The sequence below is a fragment of the Pundamilia nyererei genome, unplaced genomic scaffold (genome assembly GCF_000239375.1).
Source record: "Pundamilia nyererei isolate P.nyererei 1_Seehausen unplaced genomic scaffold, PunNye1.0 scaffold00113, whole genome shotgun sequence".
In the NCBI taxonomy this organism is placed as follows: domain Eukaryota; kingdom Metazoa; phylum Chordata; class Actinopteri; order Cichliformes; family Cichlidae; genus Pundamilia; species Pundamilia nyererei.
Window position 1 is genome coordinate 1,978,144 of NW_005187514.1, and position 22,888 is coordinate 2,001,031.

Consider the following 22,888-nt stretch of genomic DNA (forward strand, 5'->3'; position numbering starts at 1 on the left):
TTCATCATGCCCAATGAGGCAGCAAATAGGAAAATGACTATTTGTATCAAACACATCTGCACTCATCCACTGAGGTATTTTATTCCCATTAACTCAAAGAGTAGAATACGCCAGTTTCAGCTGCTGCTGCTGTTGTTGCTGCTGTTTGTGTGTGTGTGATTCTATTTGTTCAGGCTTGTAGTTGTAGATTCATTGGGAACACATTCATGGCTGCTGTTGTTTTTTCCCTGAGAAAAAAAGAAGAAAAAAAAAACAAAACAGAATGTGTGCTGTGAGCCCTCCAATCCCTGAGTTGATGTGTTTAGTCTCTATCTCCCTCTCTTTCCCTCACTTGACTGTCTCCCTCCTATTATCCACATTCTTTCTTGTTTCAAAACCTTCCTCTTTCTGCACCCATGGAGTGATGGGGCGAATAATATCATGGCGCCGAGAAGCCATTACATTAAGCTTGCCTTTCATTTTCACCTATAAATTAGCAACGACACTGGTCTGCCCAGGGGTTGAGGTGTATATCTGTATGTGTGCATAGCCTGTAGTACTGTGGGGTGTAGAGGGGTGGACTGTGGTCATTATGGTCTAATATCCCATGAAATGGTGAAATTATTATGCAGCCTATTTTATGAGCTGCCTGTGAATATTAAAGAAGGATATTTTGTGTGCTATCCCTCACATAAATCATTGTGATTGGGTTTGTTTTTGGCTTGCGTTCGTCTTTGCTCTTCAAACTCAATCTAAATGTTTCTTTCTTTAAATAAGCGGATGTTAGCCAACAACCTCAATGTGTAAACTCTTTAAGAGCGAAAAAACAACAACCGTTGTTTGCCCTTTGGGGAAGATTAAAAAACAAAATAATACTCGTGGAAATGTGAAGTTCAGCAACAAATTGTATCCACAACTATCTTTTTTAAGCCATTTATCCCAAAGCATCATAGTTCAAACATTAAAAGACAGCACTTCACTGAGAAATGTTAATGAGCTTGCTTTCTTCTTCTTCTTTCTCTCTTTTACATTTCATGGACCAAACAATTAATTACAAAACGTATCTGAAGGTTAATGGAAAATAAATACAATCTATAGTCCCAGCCCTTCATCAAAAACAACAAACAATTCACGTCTACAATCATTTGCAAACATGTGCGCAGAAGGAAAAAAAAAAGGGGGGGGGGGAGGGGGAGTGGCTGGGAACAACAGTACCTGCATGCATTAACCTGCCATTATTCTTGTAACAAAGTCTGGACTGTGAGAATGGATGCTGCTCATAAACACAAGCATGCAGATATGCACAAAAGCATACTTTACATCGCAAGATAAGGGACAATCTTCTTTGCTGCAGCTTTGAAGGAGAACGTAATGTACCAAGGTCACTTAACACATCTATCTCTCAGACATTCATCAGTGCTCTTAGCGTCCCTCTTTACTGCTTTCTGATATACGGCTCTCAGTGGGCTAAAGCCCTTACACGAGGACACACACTCCACCAGCACTATTACCAGCCAGGTGGATCCTTCATGTAATATTCAATCTAAAGTACACCACAGTGTTGGAGAGTCCCACTTACTAACCTCTATTTTTTTGTATTTACATTTTCAGTCACTGATAAAAGCAATGTTTATAATTATGTTAATGTGTGTGAAAAGGGTATTTCCTCTTATTGTAGTGATTATTATATTTAATATTTGATATGCTCGAGGTGGACTGTGTAAGAGGCAACTAGGGTTAACATCATTACCTGCTCACAGCCTCATAATCATTACTGATTGGACAAATTTCTAAAATTACCTTCTTTATTACCAATTACATAGAACACTTAGCTTTCTCAATATCAATCAGCACACTGTGATAATGCATAATTAAGTCTCGCAGACCAATCTGGATGAATTATCTGATATAAACCTAATGACAAAATCAAAGGCTTCTTAATAAAACCCTTGAAGCCATATTGTTTGTTAACTGATTGAAACTGGAAAAGATAACTGTGGCCCATCTAATGCTTAATAAATCAGTGCAGAGGCATAATGCAAATTCCTCCACAGACCACAAATACATAATCTTATGCACCCTATTGCTCTACTACTGCGTATTTATGTTGGATTAGATATCAAACAAAAACATTTTTTAAATATTTAAATACTATTTTTATTTTATTTTTTTACTAAACAAGGATTGCTTCAACATTTCCCCTACAGGGAACCGTAAAGCTCATGTAACCACCTCAAACACCGAGTGCTTCTGGAGCGCACAAGGAGACGTGACCGTGCCCTGCGCACCCCCGCCCAGCTTCCTCTGGGAGCTGAGGCAAAGTCACCGACCGCAAGGGGATGGCTTTCAGATTCATAAAATTCATAGAATTTTTCACAAATGGATGAACACAATTTCCTCCCAATTTCCTCATTATGCAAATATGCAAAATATCAAATCTAGACCAATTAGGGGCAGCCACAGCTTCAAATTTACCGGTTTAAGCCGTAATTGCAGAAACCCTCAAATAATTACGCGGCTAATTGGGAATATTTGTGACAGATACAACAAATTCTCCCCACAAATTACATTTCACCCGAGGAAACACCGCGCCCCTGTGAAATCCTATTGAGGTCTAATTTCTCTTACATAATGAAAGGAACTGAAAACTTGTTATCACATTTGAGCACTACGCAGCTTGGTAATGTGGAATGATCAAATAAATTAAACTGAAATTCATACATATTTCTCTAATCTCTTTCAAAGGCACTTTATTTGTATAGGAAATAACTCCAGGTCGTTCCACTATGAGTAATAAGAGACAGTTAGAGCGCATGAGCACTAAGGAGAGGCAGGGTGCATGTAGGACGTTGTCATTTCCAGACGCGTGAGGGAAGATCACGCAGTCACCTTCAAAACTTCAGCAATTTTTACTGGAGTTTCTGCATCCGGGAGCCTCTGGTTTGTCTTCTGGCTACCTGGGGTCTATCAAGTCCTCGCAGGTGACCCCCTGTAACTGTGCGCGATGCACACAAACGGGCTGCACACTCATCCACGTCGACACACATACACGGTCCATAAACGCCTGGAACTGAAATGGAGCCGGTCTATGTAAACAGGCAGTGCGCCTGCGGAGCGTAACTGCGCCTATTTGTCAGAAAGCCTCATAAATACGACCGCTTCTGATATCTCCATTTCTCCGCCCCGCCGGACATTGTATAAATGGGGAGCACAGATACAGCGAGCAAAGGCTCCAGTGTTTGCTTTTTAAATTATTTATCCATCCATTTTCTTAACACCTTATCAATCTTAGGGTCACGAGGGGGAGGCTGGAGCCTATCCCAGCTGACTTAGGGAGAAACGCAGAGTACAACCAGGACAGGTCTAAAAATAATTTATAGAGACGTCAGAATAAATATGTAAATCATTTGCATATTATACATATTTAACCTGTTTCTAATACCCTGCATTTTAGACTTTATTGATAGCAATCAGAATTGTTTAGGAAAATATTGGCTTAATTATGAAAAAACTGCCGGAGAAATATTTATTCTATTAAATTTAAATATGTGATTTTACTTTGTAACCCCAGACCCTCCCACTGTGCAATTAATTTTAAATGAGATAAACATATTTTCATTAAAATGACCTATATGTTTTTAAAAAAAAAAACTTTTAACAGAAAGCGTCGTCAGTCATAAATCCTAAAATTAGAGAAGCCACGTTTTAAAAATGTAATCATTTTGTCAGTCAGTGATTCTATTGCCTACTAACCTTTAAAAGTGCCATGATATTTTTCCAGTTTGTGCCATCAATCATTTTGTTAGGGAAGTTGTCACTTTTGTGGAGTGGTGGATATCTCATTTTCTTACGGGAAATCCCTCCTCATAATAAAAATTGCCTGTTTGAAATACAGGATCTATTTGCACATGTCTATACAAAAAAGAATAGGAGAATATTTGTGTGTGTGTGTGTGTGTGTGTGTGTGTGTGTGTGTGTGTGTGTGTGTGTGTGTGTGTGTGTGTGTTGTTCATACACTCTAAGGTCATGCTGGTGTGATTGATGAAAGGACAAAGTGTTAGCACCAGAGACAGGAAGTGGACCCTGCCGGGGAAGACTGAGGTGAGGCGTTTCTGTCACATGGAAACCCAATTCATCCCTCCCCTCCCTGCGCATTCCCACAACACCGCAGTCTATTTCAGTCTGTTTGTATGAGTAATCAGTTGACCTCTCCTCTTTCTTTCTCTCTTCCTCTCTCTCTCTCTCTCTCTCCCACTTTCACACACACACACACACACACACACACACACACACACACACACACACACACACACACACACACACACACACACACAAACATTCACACCTCAGTCAGCCCCGTTTATGCTGTGATTTTCTGGACACGACCGTCACTGACATCAGATAGATGAGGCTAATCTCAGCCGCAGGCAGGCTGTCAGACAGCTTTGCTGAGGTTCAGTGTGTAAAATGGCGCACGACTGCCACGCACGGATTTTTTTTTTTTTCTAAACGCCCTTTACTTTTGATAGACAAATCTTGACCAGAAAAATAAGATGCACATACCACGGCATGCAATGAAACCAAACAGACCACTAAAAGCAGTCTTAACACAAAACTAAATTCCAGGCCAATGTTTAAAGCACAATTCTAGTGTTTGGTTACATTCATTTTTCCAAACGTAATCTAAAAAAAAAAAAAAGAAAAAGAAAAGAAAAAAAAAGTTTTGAAAAAAAATTCCACGACGTGTCGAAACCGTTACAAACACCATTTAACACAATGTCAAGATCAAGAAAGCAGGTTTCACACAAGTGGGATTTATTTTACATTGCACGCGGGTTCCTGTTTTTTTAAACACTCATGCAAGTGTTCGCGCGACAACCGAAGCTTTGATTATGTGGTTTTGGGAAAGGACGGGCTATGTCATGTGAAGAGCATGTGCACGGTTAGCTACACGTGAGTGTGAGAGTGTGCATGTGTGCGCATCATCTCTAATGCCCTGTTAATTGCCTGACAGTGTTCCTACACACACCTCTGCTAATGTTCCGCTTGCTATTCAGTCTGTGGCCTGCCTTCCTCCTGCCTCTCCTCTGCGCGCGCGCTCTCTCTCTCTCTCAGGCACGGATTGTTCTGTTACAACAGCAGCAGGAATCTCAAGCGCTAATTAGCTTACCTCACCAGAATTGTGATCAGAGCCTCGCGCGAGATGTCACACAAATAACTGCGGGATTAAGAGTAAGATACCAAGGATTATTATTGTTGTTATAATCTCGCGTGGCCCGAGGTCATCAGGGCACTTGATGACCTCGTGAGGTTTAGTTATACAAGTTCAGCACTTTGGACAGCGCCTCATTGCTTCGTTCAGGTGTTTCTGATTTGAAGGAAAAGACCATCACACCTTCTCCTCCTTAAAAAAGCCATTTCCTTCTTCTAGCTTTCTTTAATCACGACAATTAGACCAAATATTTTTCCCCAGACTCTGACAGACGTCGCTTGTAAGTCTCTTTTCTCTCCGAGCGTGCCGCCACTCTCATTACACACGCTGATTAAAGCATAGATTAGCCAGCAGTGGCCCTGCGCACTCCTCACCAGCAGCTCGCTCAATATCAATTAGAGGCTGCGCCAAAAGCAGCTAGTCCACCGGTGGCCCCCCGTCTCCTGATTCCAGCCTCCTAACAGCGCTGGCACTCCGCTGCCTAAGAATAAATAAATAATAATATTACCAGGATTAACAAAGAGAACAGTATAGGGGGAAAGGGGGAGGATAAAGGCGTGGAATCGCAGTTAAGACAGCATTCATCAAATAGTACCTCTGCGACTGTATGCAACTTGTTGACCAAATTTAAACTTATGCAATCACAGATCTGAGAGACTTTTCTTATCATGCCCAGACTCGCTTAATTCAGAGGCTCAGATCCAGAAGCAAAATTAAGGAAAAGTCACTTAGGCCTATTAGTCAAGGCAGTGTAGCCTACCTCTGCGGAGTTCGCTGCAGAAATGAACAGTGTGTGGACACAGAGCGAAAAGCCTTTCAGCACACCGTCAGTAGGTCGCTTCGGCTTAGAGGAAATTAATTCCCATTTTTCCTCGTCTCTGACCTCTTTGGCTCGGTAGAAATGAGGCTAATAGTGGCTGATTTCATTTACTGGTTACATTATCGGATATAGTTCTGTCTAACCTTATTGCGTCCACGTCTTAAATACCAATCTACCTATATTTTTAGAAGAGTGGAATAAGTCGTGTTTGGGTATAACAGACCCACTCCGTTCAATTAGGCTTGAATTTCATTTGCATAATGGTAGTTTCCTCATTTTCTAAGAAAACCATGGGTTGTTTCCGAGTTAATGTAATTTAACTGGCCTTAGTTTGTCAGGGATTATATTTTGCTGTGAGCAGCGACGCTATGCAGAGAAACGCGGACTATGTGAAGCGTTTGAAAGAAAAGCACGGTGCAAATTTTTTCTTTTTTAAAGAACTGCTTGTTACATTATTATCGACAAATATAAACAGTGCTATTTTAGTCTTTTTTCTTTCATGGAAATTTATGAATGTTTGAAATGTGAAAGATAACTGATCGTCATGCAACCGCAGAAGCAATGAAATGCATTTTAAAGCGAAGAACTCCGACCAAATCTCCAATAAGCACGTGGTAAACACAGTTTTGATCAACCACTTCTCAACCTGCGGTGTCCACTAACAGACAGCCTGTCCAATTAAAAGTGGCCATTGATTATAGATAGCTACCTGCTGGCATATGAGGGAGACAATGTTGGATGCTATGCCACTGCCAATACAGGCTACAGTTAGCCATTCACTAACCAGAGCTGACACCAGCATATTAGATCTGGACTGGGTTAATTCACCTGCAGTTGGCCCCTGTGTTGGCTCCACAGCGCAGTGGTTTACCTGCCCACTCTAAATGCTGATCATTAAGTTGCTTCCAGCAGCCATGATTGGTGCAGAGGGGCTCATATCATTGATTAAAAAGGAAGGCTGATATCGCAGTTATTTCAGCTCCTTCCTTTTCTCCCTCAGCGGTCAGGCTGAAGAGGGCGAATGTAAATCAGTTCTGTTCGCTGAACAGCGCGCAGCAACATTTCATGCTGCCGTTTCTACATGGTCCACGCTTAATGGGATTTTGCCATTTTAGTTTATTTTTTAATCCGATTTCAGACCGCGCAATCGCGTCAGTCACGTTTAGCATACATTTCTAAATATAAAACTAAAACAGCATTTTTAGTTAATGGCGTCAGGCTGTGAGGAAATGACAACTCTAATTTGTATGTCTGTGGGGAAATAGGCCCGTAGCTCATACTTATCTCTTGTTATTGTGTGTGAAAACCTCTGAACCTAATTCCATTTTTCCCTCTCCTATTTTCCAGCAAGCTGCTTTTCCATTAACTTTGGGAAAACACGGTGGCAGGTCCATTTAAAAAGCTCGTGCCCCACCCTTCCCATAAGCGTCTCAGCTCCGGAAAATAAGAAATTAAGAGCAGGGCCCATTTCATCATCAGCTCCTGTCTACCCCAAACGCAGGGACAGCATCCTCCGGCAGAGCTCCCGGAGGGCGGGACAGGGGAGCTTTACCTTAGCATATGTTAACTATTACAAGATGTCTTGATGGAACACAACGAAATGACTGGTAATTGACATAAAATATGACAAAGTGTTAGAGTCTTTCTGAGGAAAGCGTCGCGTATTATGGCGTATCAGCTCCGTAATGTGACTGATTAATGAAAGATCGGCCTCGCACTCACTCAGCTGATTCTGTGAAAAATGAGTTTTGTGTTGTCATTCCGACAAGCCAGCAACCACGGCCGGAAAAGACTATTAGCCGGAATCATTATCAATAGCCATATTTTCAAACTCTATTATGGCAATCAGGCTAGAATTTATTCAATAGATTTAGTTCATTTGGTTGTAATTGATAAATAATCAAAATTTATCAATGTACTTGCACACATTTCACTAACAATCAGGGAAAACTGCCCCATTTACCAGCTGACTTGGTCCAAATTAGAGCTAAATTGATGATCAATTAATCTTGGGAGGGGTAGTGCGCCGTGTTTAGAAGAGGAGCGGCAGAAATGTGGCGGAGAGGAGGGAGGAGAGAGAGGGAGGAGACGAGGAGAGGACGATAAAGAGAATGGATGGATGGGGAAAGCGTGGGATTTGTGAGAGAGTGAGAGGAGCTGAACTGGCTGGTGAGTAACGCACTGAAAACACAAGGAAGCTGCAAGGCGACAGCAACACAAAAATACAACAGTGTGTGTGTGTGTGTGTGTGTGTGTGTGTGTGTGTGTGTGTGTGTGTGTGTGTGTGTGTGTTCGTTCTAGCTTTATTTTTAGAGGGGTTGCTGCATTGCTGTCACACTCTGCCTAACCTTTTTGGTATGTGTGCCAATATGTCTCAGAGTGAGTGAGCCACACACTTGAAGTATCAGGTAGCTCAAGTTCGGCAAATCAGACTGAGCAAGGTCAAAGAGACTGATCCCATTTATTCTTTAATTTGCTGAGGCATTAAATTGCATGATGTGGCTTTGCTGCAGTTTCATAATTACCAGCACATGTTTCTAATTTCAAGCTACTCAGAGACACTACTGACCCAAGTCCTCCCATTTATCTGCTGTTTTAAGAGCACAATTGTGTGTGGAAAGTATATGTGTTGACCTAAATATACCTATAGTTTTTAAGTCAGGATAATATTACCAAATTGTTCACACTTTATATAATTCTTATACTAGAATTTGATGTTTATTTTCTCAATTTTACTAGAGTAGCATACAATTGATATTTTCATCAATAAAATCATACATAACACATTACTAAATGTGATTCGGAATAGCCTTTGCTAAAACACAGTGACATCAAGCTAACACCTTTGTGGCTGAAATTATTTAAACTGGCATTGTTTTCAGACTACAGTGTAAAAAAGGCTCCCTGGCACCTGTAATGTAAGGCACTCATTACCTTCAATGATGCATTACAGCTTCCTAATGATGGAGCCACAGTAATAGACCTAACTAATGACCAGACTTAAGAAAGAACATATTCTAATAGCTGGAGCAGAACTGGAGGGAAAGTCAAGGTGTCAGGGAGGAAAAAGGGATTACATCTGCAGACAACTGGAGGAGCTTAAGTGACTGAGTGTAAACACAATAGATCAACAGACTGTGCTAAACAGTTGTGAAGACTTATTTGAATAATTTATATTGTAGTTAAGTTTGCTTGAAGTATGGTTTTTGTTGACAATAGTAAGAGGTAATGAAAACACGCAAGCTTCAAGATAAAGATAGATAGATAGATAGATAGATAGATAGATAGATAGATAGATAGATAGATAGATAGATAGATAGATAGGTTATGTAAAAGAGAAATAAACAATAACATTTAGCAAACCACCCTTTTACAGAACAGTTCATGAACAGCTGACCCTACATTTTACAATATAAAATGCCTCGAGGCAGCTGTTGTTGTGAGTTGGTACTATAGAAATAAAACTGAATTGAACTGAATGGAGAAAAATGAAAAATGGTGTAATTTAGACAGAATGTCTTTTTACATGTGTTATCGCAGACTACAGCAGAGCAACAGACGTTCAAAAGCACATGAAGAGATTTTGGGACTAAACAACTAGAGAGCTTTAGTCTATGATCTGAATAACTTGCTTAGATAGAAAATAAATTCCAACTGTTTCATTTTTGACCAAATGTATAATTTGATAGTGAACTTACTTCGAGCATCACACATCACACAAGCCACAAGAGTCTACTGCAACATACCTGGAAAGGTGTATGTGTAAGAGTACGGGAAATACTGGCATGACTTCATTGGGCATTGCTGTTCATTTAACTGAAAAAAGTGAAATAATTATTGTCGTAATCCTTTACAAAATAATCCATTGGGCTAGATTAGACCTTGGTGGTCATAATTAAAGAATTTTCCTCTGTATTTTCAATAAAAACATTTCAGAGTAAAACTTTTTAAAATTACATTTTAATTTAATGCCAAAACATGGCTTTGTATGTTGGTGTATCTGCAGCTACATTCAGCTTCAGTGGATGATATTTGTTAAATGCACATTTATCTGGGTTTTTAGTATTAACCTGACTCAGACTGTAAATAAAGAACATAAACGTAAAGAACATCTGCAGTCCCCCTGGACTTTAAATGACCTTTGAGTCATTTTGGTGACTACTTTGGTAAGCTCAGAGAAATTTAGCAGCGTATAGCAAATGATAACAGTGGTCTGTGGAGAATTTTTTTTTTTAATACTAAGTAATACTATATAATAATAAATATTCTTTTCCACATTCAGAGAGGTTTGAAACTTTTGTACTGAAGACAGAATTTGACTATGTCAAGAAAAAATTGATGGGATATAAAGTTTAAGAAGAATGATTTTTTTTTTAAATCTTACTTTTGACCAATAACTGTACAATTTGATGGTGAAATTATTGTGGCCCATCACAATATATCAACAAGCTGTAGAAATCTACTGAAACATGACTGGGTAGGTGCTGCATGTATGCGTGAACCATGTTTTCTTTATACATACTAAACTAACAACCATGTCGAAACATTTCATATTTATGGGTATCTTTGACTGCCATGAGTCACATTGATGACATGAGCCATATATCATCAGCAGCATGAGGTTGTTCACATTGTTTCTCTTAATAACAAATGAATGAAAATCCGAGCATCCCACACAGAGAGCACCTGAGCATGGGGTCGCCTTTTAACACCACATATAATGAGACGTTTTGAAAGCTGCTGAGACTTTGAACACCAATATGTAAATGACACCTATTGTGACTTTCATTGCTATTTTAATAACCTCTCAAATACACACACACATGCGCGCGCACGCATGCAAACACGCACACACACGCACTCAAGAACACCACACCACCTTCTCCGTGACATACGCCTCTTCTTTCTCATTAAGGAAATCGTTCTTCTTTGCTGATTATTTTATTTGATGCCGTGATTACCGCTCTGTGCACCGCATCAAGCAGTAACGGACACCAGGCGGAGGGCAACGGGCCTAATTGGAGCATGAGATGCACAGGGTGGTGCAGCCAGGATGGGTGGCCGGAGAGGAAAGCCTCTAATGGGTTCGCCTGTCTTCGGCTCTTCGCTCTCTCCTCTCTCGGGCTCTGATGCAACGCACTTATTGGTCTGCTTCTTATTCCTCTGACTGTCAAATCACCTGCACAGAACTACAGCGTGATTTGTTAGATAAGCGTTTCTGCAGATGGAAAATCGATTTTCCTTTTTAGATTTCTATAACTGAGTGAATGCAGATGCCTGGAAGGCGATGCAATAGGCCTTAACATAAGAAACAACCAGTTTACCTACTGGCTCAGGTTACAGTTCAGTTGTGGTGTAAAGGCTCTTATCCCTGCATCTGCCTTTTGTTGCTTTGTGTTATTGTAACCTGTTCTGCAAAGGCTCGTATGAGCAATGGATTTAACGCAGTTTGATTGCTAAAAAACCACGGAGAGGGTGGACACGGAATTCTTGATCTTTGAAATTGCTCTACAAAATTGCATTTGTTTTTGGTGCGCTTCCATTAAAAGTGTCTCCTCGCGTGTAAACAGCCGTTCCGCACTCAGATGCGCCGCATTAACCCGGGAGGATTGTAGGCCTATGTGAGTGTGTTTTTACTGGGGAAGATTGATGTGGTCCAGTTAGGGAGGCTGAGTGCTGAGTGAGACATAGACCCATTTCAAGTGGGTCCTTCTTATTACAGCAATAAGTTACAGTCTGTGGATCGGACAGCTGAGGGGATATCTGTCATCCAGGCCGTTACTATACCATGTAGGTCTTCAGATGAGTAACTTAAAACATATAGGCCACGATCGATTTTTAACACGTCTCATTTTATGTCCATGTAGAGAAATTAAAATATGGTGTTTTCCATCCAAATATATCGGATTTTAAATAATATACTTTAAAAAAAATTATTATTATTATTATTATTATTATTATTATTATTATTATTATTATTATTATTATATTTTGATTGCATTTTTTGTTGTTGATTAGTGGTAAAAGGATAACTCATGTAACAAAAAAGTATCCAAAGTTTGCCCAACAATAATAATAATAATAACGACTGTATATATTTATATACTTTCACAAACACTTTCCACAGCATACAGACCATCTCGTGGCTCGAGCCCTTCACAAACGCAGTGTTGGCCCTACAACTCCCAATAAAGTGAGTCCCTCTCCTCTCTCCTGGTCTACACGTCTGAATCAAGCGAATCGAGCCTCTGCTGCTGCTGCTGCTGTTGATTGCTTCTCCTGAACCTTCGGGAGATGGTCACAGCTTTCCTCATCTCAGTGCACCATGCACCAGTCCATTTCCTTAAGTTTTCACGCTGTGCCACATATAGGCTACTTCCCCGCGTCCCGGCAGATTGCTGTTGAGGAGCATAAAAGATGAGCTGCCTCCATGTGGTGCAGGAGGGGAGAGAGAGAGGAGTCCTCGCTCGGACGCCTCCTTTGTGTGGCTGAAAAGAAACCTATTTAGTCCCAGGCGGTGGTCTATTCACCAGGCTCACCCTGACATCTGCCAAAAGCCTTCTCTAACCAGCACTGTCTGGAGAAGTAAGAGTGGAGCGCAAATCAATGCGCTGTCCTGTTAATTGTATAATAGACCTACTTATGGACTTCTGCTAAAGGGGCACAATCGTTTAGGGTCCACCACGTCTGATTTTGTTTGAACCAAGCAGGCCTAAATACCTTTAATTGGGCCAGTGTTGATGAAAAGTCGATGGGAGTTAAAGCGGCCGATCACCGACGGTGTTTAAATCCATCTGTACTCGTTTATTTATTTATTTCCACGATTTGTCTCCACAAATCACCTGCCATGAGGGAATGGGAGCTATATTTGTTTTGTTTGTGAGCCAAGGACGGGAGGGAATAGGGGCTCTGAGGGGTTAGAAGGAGGTCTGGTGTGATAACGTTTCTTGTTCTTATTGCCTTTGTGTTTTTTATGACCAATGTCCAAACTGATAAGTACAAAAGAGACTCAATTTGCTCCCCTTAATAAATAAACAGCAACCAGCTTTAAAATTGTAACCGTAGATTTCTGTCCCTTCATTTGCTAAATGAATCCTGGCTTTACTGTGTGAACAGTCTGAATTATACAGTAAAGGGATTTAAAAATTAAGATTTTGATGTGTTCAATTAGAGTGACAATACAGTTTCCCTTTCAAATAAGTGTCAGCTCCTTTAACGAAGTAAAACAAGCCTCTGCATGCGCTCTCCTCCCGTATTTTACATGTGTTTCTATGTACTAACGGAAGTCCTGTCAGGGCACGGACTATATGAGATTAAACAAACACATTAAGATGTTTAACGTGGGATAATTTGAGCATGAAAAGCTAATAAATCAGAGGACGGAATGGCAGAGGATTGAATTGTAGTATTTCGTGCGCGTTTGGGTCTGCGCGTGCGCGCTTACGTGCGCGCCTGTGTTAAAAAAAGAAGGGGGAGTCACGTCGCTGACATTTCCAAGCTCCTGCTCTGATTGGCTCTTATTTGAGGAAGCTCACGGGTTCTTTCAACTAATAAGCGCCTCCCCATCGCTCTAAAGGACATTATAATGCAAGGGACCTCCTTTTTAACCACAAACCGAATTTTCGTTCATTTAGACCATATATACTTTTTAAATTGACCCAAAGTTGTAGGATTTTTTTTGGAGCGCATTTCGCCCTGGAGCGGTACGCGATGCTCTCTCATGCCGACCTCCTGGATGCTCGGCTCGGTGAGTTATCATCACTAAACTCCGGCCCTAAACTCCAGTGTAAGATTTCAACTTTTTGTCTAACGTTGTGAAGTGATAAATAGACTGTGTGGTTAATTGTGTTAACAACTAAGTGGTTTATCGTTGGTCGAAGCAATTTATAAGTAATTTATCAGCACAGAAAAATTATACCATAAAATACCAACGTAAATTTTGTATATTGTGTTTTTACTGCCATCTGTGCTGCCTGTTATATTTTAAAGACTCAAAGCATTTCATATAACTTTGTTTATAAGACGCTGCGGTACTCGGCATATTTACTCAAATCCCCTCTCCTACTCATCCTCTCAGGGATGAAGGATGCTGCAGACTTACTCGGACACCGAGAAGCTCTCAAATGCCGGCTGGGAGGTGGAGTTCCAGACCAGGGGCATCCGGGAGACATGCCTCCTGGTTCAGACTCTGTTGAAGGAACCACTCTCCTGCCGGGTGAAGACATCGCCACTGTAGGATCCAACTCTGCGGGCATGCCGGTGAACGGGAAGGAGCAGGAGAAGCAGCAGCAACAGCCGCAGCAGAACTCCGGCCAGACCACAAGCCAGCAGAAGCAGAAGCGGCACAGGACGCGTTTCACACCGGCGCAGCTCAATGAGCTGGAGCGAAGCTTCGCCAAAACCCACTACCCTGATATCTTCATGAGGGAGGAACTGGCGCTAAGAATCGGCCTCACCGAGTCCAGAGTTCAGGTAAATACAATAATGCAGAGACTCGCATAACAATTCAGGGTGGGGCTTTGGAAACAGTTTTTTTACGATTTGTAAATATCCAAAATAAATACATAAATACAAAAAAATTAAATAAAATCATCATCATAATAATTACCATTTCAATCCGCCTGGAAGATAGTGAACAGAATCGGTTGTGTCACAAGAGGAAACCACGTGCCTCTGTGTTATTAAAAGACATTTTTATTTTTAATCATTTGTCATTTTACCCTAATTAATTTGTAGTTAATTTTCACCCAATACCAAGATATTTCGTGGACGTTTCAAGTTCGGATGAACTACTTGGAATTTCAAAGCTAACCATTGAAATTTCGCCACTTGCTCAGTTTAAGTTACAATAAGCCAAGACTTAAATGAGAGTCTATACAATATACTTCAAGTAAAGGAGTACATTTTGCTTTTTCAGGTACCGCGTGTGAAATATCTCTCCCCAGTATCACTGTGCATAAAAACGATAGCATAGCCTCGCCGTGTCCAGATTTTCCAGTAATAACTGTTTAAGAAAATAGTTTCTGCTTAAATTGAGTTGCATGACGCAAGTATCCCATAATATATTCAACTTTAACCTGATATCTGACTAATATTTAATTGTGAGAGCATCCGGTCCACAAAGGGCTCTGTCCAAGGTACTGAAACATTTCTCATTTGAGGATGAGGAATTCGATGGTCATCTGGCTTTTACAAATTCCAGAAAAAATCCGTGTATCGACACTCATGGAGACTTTTTTTTTTCTTCTTTTTTTCGTTTCTTTGTTTTATTTTGCAATTTTGTACTTCCAACAATTACACGGGGAGCATTACGGCTTTGATCATTATCTCAGTTTTTTTTTTCATTTATTTAACCATCTAATAAAATAAATCTTCAAGTACTAGAAGATAGCCTTCCAGATATTTTTCTCGGACTACATTTATGAGAATTTCCGTAACAAAATATGATTACACATTTGTAAAAAATAAAAATAAAATCTCTCTTATTAATCGCACGTGATTATTTGACAGTTTTGAGAAAACTAAAGAGAGAAGGAACATGCTAGGCTCTAATAAACAAAACACATTACCAACCAATTTCAGTCTTATTTATAACAGTGAACGGGTTATTAAACCGTGATGTGAAATTCATGCAAATTATCCCACTGAAAGCAATAAAACCAGTATAATCATTAGTCACCGTAATAATCCATTCTTTATTCCAACCAGTGCAGGATCCTAACCGCTCAGTGCATGCCGGCTCATAGTCGGTGTTGGTAAACATTAGTGCAGGCCGTGCAGGTGCAGCCTTCAGTGGGCGTGTGGGCCCGAGCGCGTGCCTCCACACAGCCTCTCTCCTTTAAAATGCTCTATCAGCGACGTCTTAATAGGACTCAAGAATATATTGTACTTTTTTAATGGAATGAGAAATTGCATTTTCTTTCCCCCCGAGTGTAATGGGTTTGGGCGACGTTTCACGGCTGGCTGAGCGGAATGAGAGCGAGATTTCACTTTTAATATGGAGGCATCGACTCACGGCCTCGTGCGCGCATTAATCACACCCGAAGATGAAATCTTTATAAAGCCCAGCGGTGTCGCGCGTGCGTTTTCAGCTGCATGGCTCGGTGTGTTTGTGGGTTTTCTCGCGCATAGCCAACAGACGGGCATTTTTTATTTTCGCATAGATGCTGTACAGCGATGCGGGCCATTTGTATTTAAGCCCGCGCAATATTTAGAGCAATTTTCAGTTAATCTGCTTGTAAATAAGATGTTAGAAAGATAAATTGCTCGACTCCTTGCTGCAGAACTTGAGTAACAAACCCTCTGACGCACACATTTTTACACCACAGCTATTTCTGTCTCCTACAGAATATAAATGTTCTCTTACTTTTGTTTTATTTACTGGAACCTTTTTTTTTTTTTTTTACAATTTCTTTCGAAATACTTCGCTTCATCTTTAGAGATTCGAAACTTTCGGCACTCCCAAAAGCTTATTTTGAGGTTTGGGGTTATAAGTACACTATTAAAATTTTCTCTGACTGTTGGCCAACAATTATTCAAAGTGGTTGGCCTTAGAAAAGTCCTGGGCCAAGAGAAGAGGTCTAATAATAATTCGATTAAATGTAGTTAGTTCCACCTCAAAATGAGATTATTATGGTGAAGAATGCTATTATTGTGTCCATTGCAATATGACTTCATATGGATGAGAACGTGGCATCTTTCCTGGTTAAAATAAACACACAGTGCCCAAGAAATATATCACGTATGTTTCTCAGTACCTCTAAATGTCGATTTGTGTCTCTGATTTCAGGTTTGGTTCCAGAATAGACGCGCTAAGTGGAAGAAAAGGAAGAAGACCACTAATGTTTTCCGTGCACCGGGTACCCTGCTCCCAACACCGGGCCTGCCACAGTTTTCTGCCGCTGCCGCCATGGAGAACAGCCTGTGCTCCTTCCACGCCAACGACTCTCGCTGGGCTACGGGGATGCCGGGGGTCTCCCAGCTGCAGCTCCCCCCCGCTCTGGGTCGCCAGCCAGGCATGGCGCAGTCACTGTCACAGTGCAGCCTTGGTCCAGGCCCGCCACCAAACTCCATGGGTCTCTCTAACGGCCTGTCCTCCAACGGCTCCGGTCTGCAGTCCCACCTCTACCAGACGCCTTTTCCAGGAATGTCGGCCTCCCTCTCCGGCCCTACGAACGTATCGGGCTCCCCACAGCTGTGTAGCTCCCCGGACAGTGACATGTGGAGAGGAACGAGCATCGCGTCTCTGAGGCGCAAAGCGCTGGAGCACACAGTGTCCATGAGTTTCACTTAGTGACTTTTGACCACACCGCACCCTATTCCATCAAACACCCCTCTCCCAGCCCCGCCTGGCTCCTTCTTTTTTCCTGTTTTTAATCCAGCTATTTAGATCAAAATGAGAGAACGAATGAAGTAATCAGGCCTTAAATGTGAGGAGAGAAAAAAAAGAGGTAAATGCCACCTCATAAAGACCAAATAATGATAATAACAAAAGGACAACATTTATTGACAAACGGAAGAAAAAAAATGGGGTCATTTATCTCGTTAATTCAAACGGATTTTTTTCTTACCAGCTATTGTTGATAAATACTATTGTAATGATCTTTAGACTATAGGCCCTAATTACCGAGAGCCAAACAATCGTCGTATTTACGTTGTCATTGAGCGTGTCTTTACGCACGTTATTGTGTTCAGGTGAGGTTGTGTTATGTCAAACGGTTATTTATAAGATTGGGTATTTTGATAGCAGCCTGCCACACACGCACCAAACTGACAGTGAGCCTACTGAACTGGGTCTCGGGCATGCACTGTGCATGTGGATTTAATAATTAAAGGAGAAAACGGTGCCCACTCAGACTGAACAGGTGCTTTTGTTTGGTGACCTCAGTCCCGTCTGCATGGGACGGGATCACACACACACACTGGCGATCTTTCAGTAGGCCTACTCTGTTTTAGGATGTTTTGTGTAGATAAAACATTCTTGCTATGTACCCGCTGGTCTTTTTTGTGACATGTTTTAACTTATTGTATGTGATATTACTTGACACATTTCTTAAATGTTTGATCTTACATCGAAATGCACCACATTGACGGGTTTGTACCAATTTAAAATGAGCAAACAAATAAAAATAATTTTCAAGAATGTCAAAAACAAGAATGATGTATGTCTCCATTAAATTTAAACGCATAATGATTATTTTGAATACCTTTCCAAGGACGGTGAAGCGTTTGCTACGATATCTACTGTAATACTAGTTTAGGCGATTTGAACTATCCATTGCCGTGGATTATCCACAGTTACATGTTATCAGTACGCGTCTGACTGCTATATGACATAATTTTGTTGCACAAATTATTATTATTTTGGTTATTGCTCAGTGACCTAAAGAGGTGTTTTTGCAGGGTTTATGAGGAGACAGGGTTAAAGGGTTTGTGAAGGGTGACTGGTCTTATGGTGGCAGACAGCAGCGGTAAAGATACCAGGCTGAGATGTCAGCGCTGTGATGTGACGGTCATTGATTTTAACCATGACGGTCATCCCACTGAACACACTGGATGGACTGAAACTAAACGGAGGGATCGCAAGGCTACGACTCAAAGGAATACACCAGCTTATACTGTATAACTTATATGCTTAGGTAAAGGTTGGTGCTATGACCCTAGCACGCTAAAAAGGAAGTTAAAAATTGCTCCATTATGCTATCCAAAGAGGTCATTATAGGAGTGCTAGACGACATGAAAATATCCACATATTATTCTATGAATGGAACAAAACCAGGACCGTGGAAAGCAGCAACCACTTTATTTGATCAATGATTTAAATGTAAAGTTTATTCTAATATGGAGCCAGAGAGGAAATAGTAAATTGCTGTCATTTGCTCTTAGCTAGTGGATGTTTGTTAATCATATTGTTATTATATCAAAACCGGAGATACCTCCGTTTAATTACTTACAGTTTATAACGTATGGATCAGTTTAGGACTTTTCCATCATGCAATTTTAACTCAAATGGTTATAGCTAGCAATTTTAGACCAGGATGTTGGATAATACCAATGTAAATAGCATACCTGTTAAAAGTGGGATTGTCAGTAAGCTAGAAAACACAATGATCCAAACGCATACTAACAATATATATAAAAATATTAAAATTATGATTAAAATACAGCAATAAGCTCTTGGCAAGTGTATCAGAGGTGTTATGTAAACATTAAGCGTGGAGCTCAATATTGTGCGCTTCAGTCTGTTCCACAATGCATTAGCAATAACGTGTTCATGGGCAAATCACTATTTGTGTGCCTGTCAGTCAGCACCATAACAACACCATATTAATTAAATCAAATGATATTTTAGATGTTGCTTTGGGAAGTTTTCTTACCATTTTCTACATGTTACACATAAGAAAAGTTATATATAAGTTATATATACATAATATGTTTTGTCACTTCCAACAGGACAAAATTGATCCATGTGGTTAACTTAACCAATGTAGTAGACTCACAGTTAGTGTGTAAAGAGTCGGCGATTAAGCTGGTAAAACCAAGCTGAAACAGATAATAGAATGGTAGTTATATATTTAAAAATGCAACCCAGTGAAGCATTTATGAATCAAAACTAATCATTAACCCAAATCTGGTAAACTGACATGTTTTCAGATGTAATGGATAATATTCATTATTCATTACATCAGATTTCTGATTAGCTTTATAATGTTTAAAACATTACATGCACATCATGACAAAAAATACAAATCAACTGTATGAGGCAGTTTGCTTTTGTACCTTTTCATCATTTGACATTTATCTAAAATTCCTCATTACTTGCCAATCAGTTCTGTAATAGGAAAACCTCTCACCTTGTTTATGTTGCTTTGATTTTAAATTATCCTGATGTGATGTGTGATGTCTATAGCCTCAGAAGCAGCCCTGAATGTGGTAAATACAATTTTTCCATTATGAAAGTTAGCAGACCTCACTGTCTGTGTCAAAGAGTGTAAGTGTCAGCTTAGCCTGAAATCACAGTAGCTCAAATTAATCAGCGTGTTAACCTCATCTCGCTGCCGGTGCTGAGGCCAATTTATGGTCACGGGATGGTAATTGATGAGATATGGCATTACCATAAGCAGTCCCACTGCCTGTAAACTTATAATTGGAGTTTCTGTAACAATGCTGTGAGGTTAAACAAAGGATTAATCATAATTAACAAAAGTATATTACTTTCCCCATATTAAACAGTTGGCTCCCACCTTTTCTATTAGCATAAATTTGTTTGCAGTCATTTATGGAATTATTGGAAATACCAACTCAAGTCAAGACCCTGAAAAATTCATTTATTCCATTCTGTGTGTATATATGAGAGAGCCAGAGAATAAAAGCCTGTGCTTCTGCTTGGAGAAATTAACTTGAATGAGATGGCCTAAAACAAAGTTTTCCACCAAGCAATAAAAACTTTTTTGACTTAAGGTATTTTAGGATGTGTCATATGTTCCCAGCAGGAGCACAAGTGGCTACACTAACAAATGCAGTGATTGTGTTACATTGTTTAGTGTATAACACACCAGCATATACAGAGGAAGGAAAACCTAAAAACAACTGAAAGCAATGGAAATCGTTATGAATGTAAATGAAAATGGAAAACGCTGCAATCCAGCACCAGTGTCAACCTGAGATATGAAGCAGATGTTTAACCCACTCGACCAACCTTTCTGCTTTCACGTTACATTTCAAAGTAAATGCCATCTTTTGTAAAACAGAAATTTAAAACTTACTAATTACCAAGTTGTTGTTTCTTTTTTTTAACTGATTGACTGTTTACATTATAACTTGAGGCCATTGCTTATCCGTCTTGTAAACAGTATTTACATCCTAGTGGGAGTCAATCAATGAATCCAGGAGGCCCACCCACTCTCCAGAGACTTGCAATTACCAGATACTGCGTGGCAGTTGATCAAAAACGATAACAGCCACAGCCAAAATGACTACTGCTCCACCCATTCAGACAGGAGCTGTAGTGGTGTCAGCCTGAGTGTATGTTGTGTTTCTGCTAAATCTAGTTCTATGCATAGCTCAGCCCACCAGATCCGGCCCTGTGCTGACTACTGTGTCCTGGGCTGCAGTAACAGATGTGAAATCACATTACCCAAACGCTGCAATTAGTCTCACTCGCTCGCGGGTTAATGAGTTTGTGGAAATGTGCGACCCATTCCTCATTAGGTAATTTCTCATGCACTGATGAGAGAGGGAGAGAGAGAGAGATGTGGGTATACCAAGTTAGTAGAAATGACACATAGTTTGCTGCAACGTATACTGTAAAGCAACATACAGCTCAGGGAGGGGGTTTTATCACCATACTCACATAGGTCTTCTTCTATTTGCATTAAAATAAAAATATTTGTGACATATGACTTGAATTCATAAAAAAGGGTCACCATTTCCTCTGTTATGTCAAGAGTTCCTTTGCAGAGGGTTTGTAGTGCAGCTTCTGTCATCTGCTGCAGTTATATATGACTTTCTCATTATGGTGTGACTATGCTTTTTGCCTTGCTGTGAGGCCACAGAGCCTGCGTGTGAATAGACAGCCCAGGGCAAAGCTCTGTCACCACACAATGGACAACAACAAAAGAACTAATTAGCAATCAATTACCGACATGTTTCTGTCCTGCACCTTTTATGTGGTTAGAGTGTAGGGCAGGTTACCACCACTCAACATGTCCCATTCACACAGACACATACACACGCGCACACACAGACCACCTTCTGCCTGTATGTGTGTGTGCGTGTGTGTAGTTTCTGGTTGATTTGGATGATTGCAGGGATGTATGTCGTAGCCCAGGGACACACGGTTTTCCGGAAGAGAATGTAACCTCTCTCATAAAGGTAAAAAAAAAAATCTTCAAATTAATCCAATTTAGGCCTTTAGAGGAAGTTGCTTTTCACCATGTCTGCACCCAAGAGTGCAAAAGATAGTTGTTCATTAGCCTCATCTGTGCCAATCAGTCTCTAAACTCTCCTTTGTTGTATCTCATTGCTTCTCTTCATTGTTATTATTACTTGTAGTTGATGTAAAGGGCAAATTTCATTTCATTAAAGAAGACTGAATCCACAATTTTATAAAAAAAACAGCATCGGTAAAGTAGATTTAGTGTCTAATTTGAGCACGTACCTTGCTCATTTCACCATGTTCCTCTCTGTTGCTGTGTAACACACGCACACCCACACACGCACACACAGTGACATCTGGGCGAAAGTGTGCTGTGAAGAGTGCCTCTCATGATAACAACTCTGCATCTCAACAACCTACATCCATCATCATCAACACTAACATCTGCTCTGAGCCTCAGCCTTAAATCTCTTTCTACTCCCCCAGCCCTTTACTCCTCTCTTTTTTCCACCCTCTCTTCCCCTTTCTTACACTCAGCAGCTCTTCTTTTGCTCCTTAAGATGTTTATGAAAAGATGTTTATGAAAAGAGGCCCCTTTTTATATAACTCTCCTTCCTGTGCTCTGACCAAATCCCGTCATCTGCTGATTATGTGTAGACATGCTTTTGTTTAAACCAGCCTTAGAAATCAATATTTAATGATGATGTTATCAGTGCTTTTATGTGTAATTTAGCCCGAATGTCAGTATGAATGAGACTCTGTCAGGTTTATGACGTCAAGCATTTATTTTCTGTTAATGGGTGCTCCTGGTGGTACACAAACCAAAACCCAGTGGACGTCTGATGGATTTGTCTGTTTCATTTCTGTTCACGCATGCATTCACAGGCAGGCGTGCATGCATACACCACATAACCACCTTTAAACCCACACACACACGCACACACACACACACACACACACACACACACACACACACACACACACACACACACACACACAC

General features: G+C 40.5%; 1 protein-coding gene across 2 annotated transcripts; it reads left to right on the forward strand.

Annotated features, from left to right (window-relative positions):
- The first annotated feature begins 13,625 nt into the window (after positions 1 to 13,625).
- On the forward strand, positions 13,626 to 18,150 carry LOC102195419 (homeobox protein orthopedia B-like). Of its 2 annotated transcripts, none has more exons than XM_005741801.1 (3): positions 13,626 to 13,797; positions 14,089 to 14,483; positions 16,801 to 18,150. In XM_005741801.1, the coding sequence occupies exons 1-3, from the start codon at positions 13,722 to 13,724 to the stop codon at positions 17,302 to 17,304; spliced, it is 975 nt and encodes a 324-aa protein (XP_005741858.1). In that variant the 5' UTR covers positions 13,626 to 13,721; the 3' UTR covers positions 17,305 to 18,150. The 2 variants fall into 2 exon arrangements, with proteins under 2 accessions (XP_005741858.1, XP_005741859.1); XM_005741802.1 differs by having other exon boundaries at positions 13,626 to 13,758.
- The last annotated feature ends 4,738 nt before the right edge of the window (positions 18,151 to 22,888 follow it).

What these genes read in the sequence shown, in the direction of transcription:
- LOC102195419 (XM_005741801.1), top strand. Translation starts at nt 13,722, where the DNA reads ATGCTCTCTCATGCCGACCTCCTGGATGCTCGGCTCGGTGAGTTATCA. An exon ending in CTCCGGCCCTAAACTCCAGT is followed by an intron (nt 13,798 to 14,088) that starts GTAAGATTTCAA and finishes TCATCCTCTCAG; the next exon opens with GGATGAAGGATGCTGCAGAC. An exon ending in TCACCGAGTCCAGAGTTCAG is followed by an intron (nt 14,484 to 16,800) that starts GTAAATACAATA and finishes CTCTGATTTCAG; the next exon opens with GTTTGGTTCCAGAATAGACG.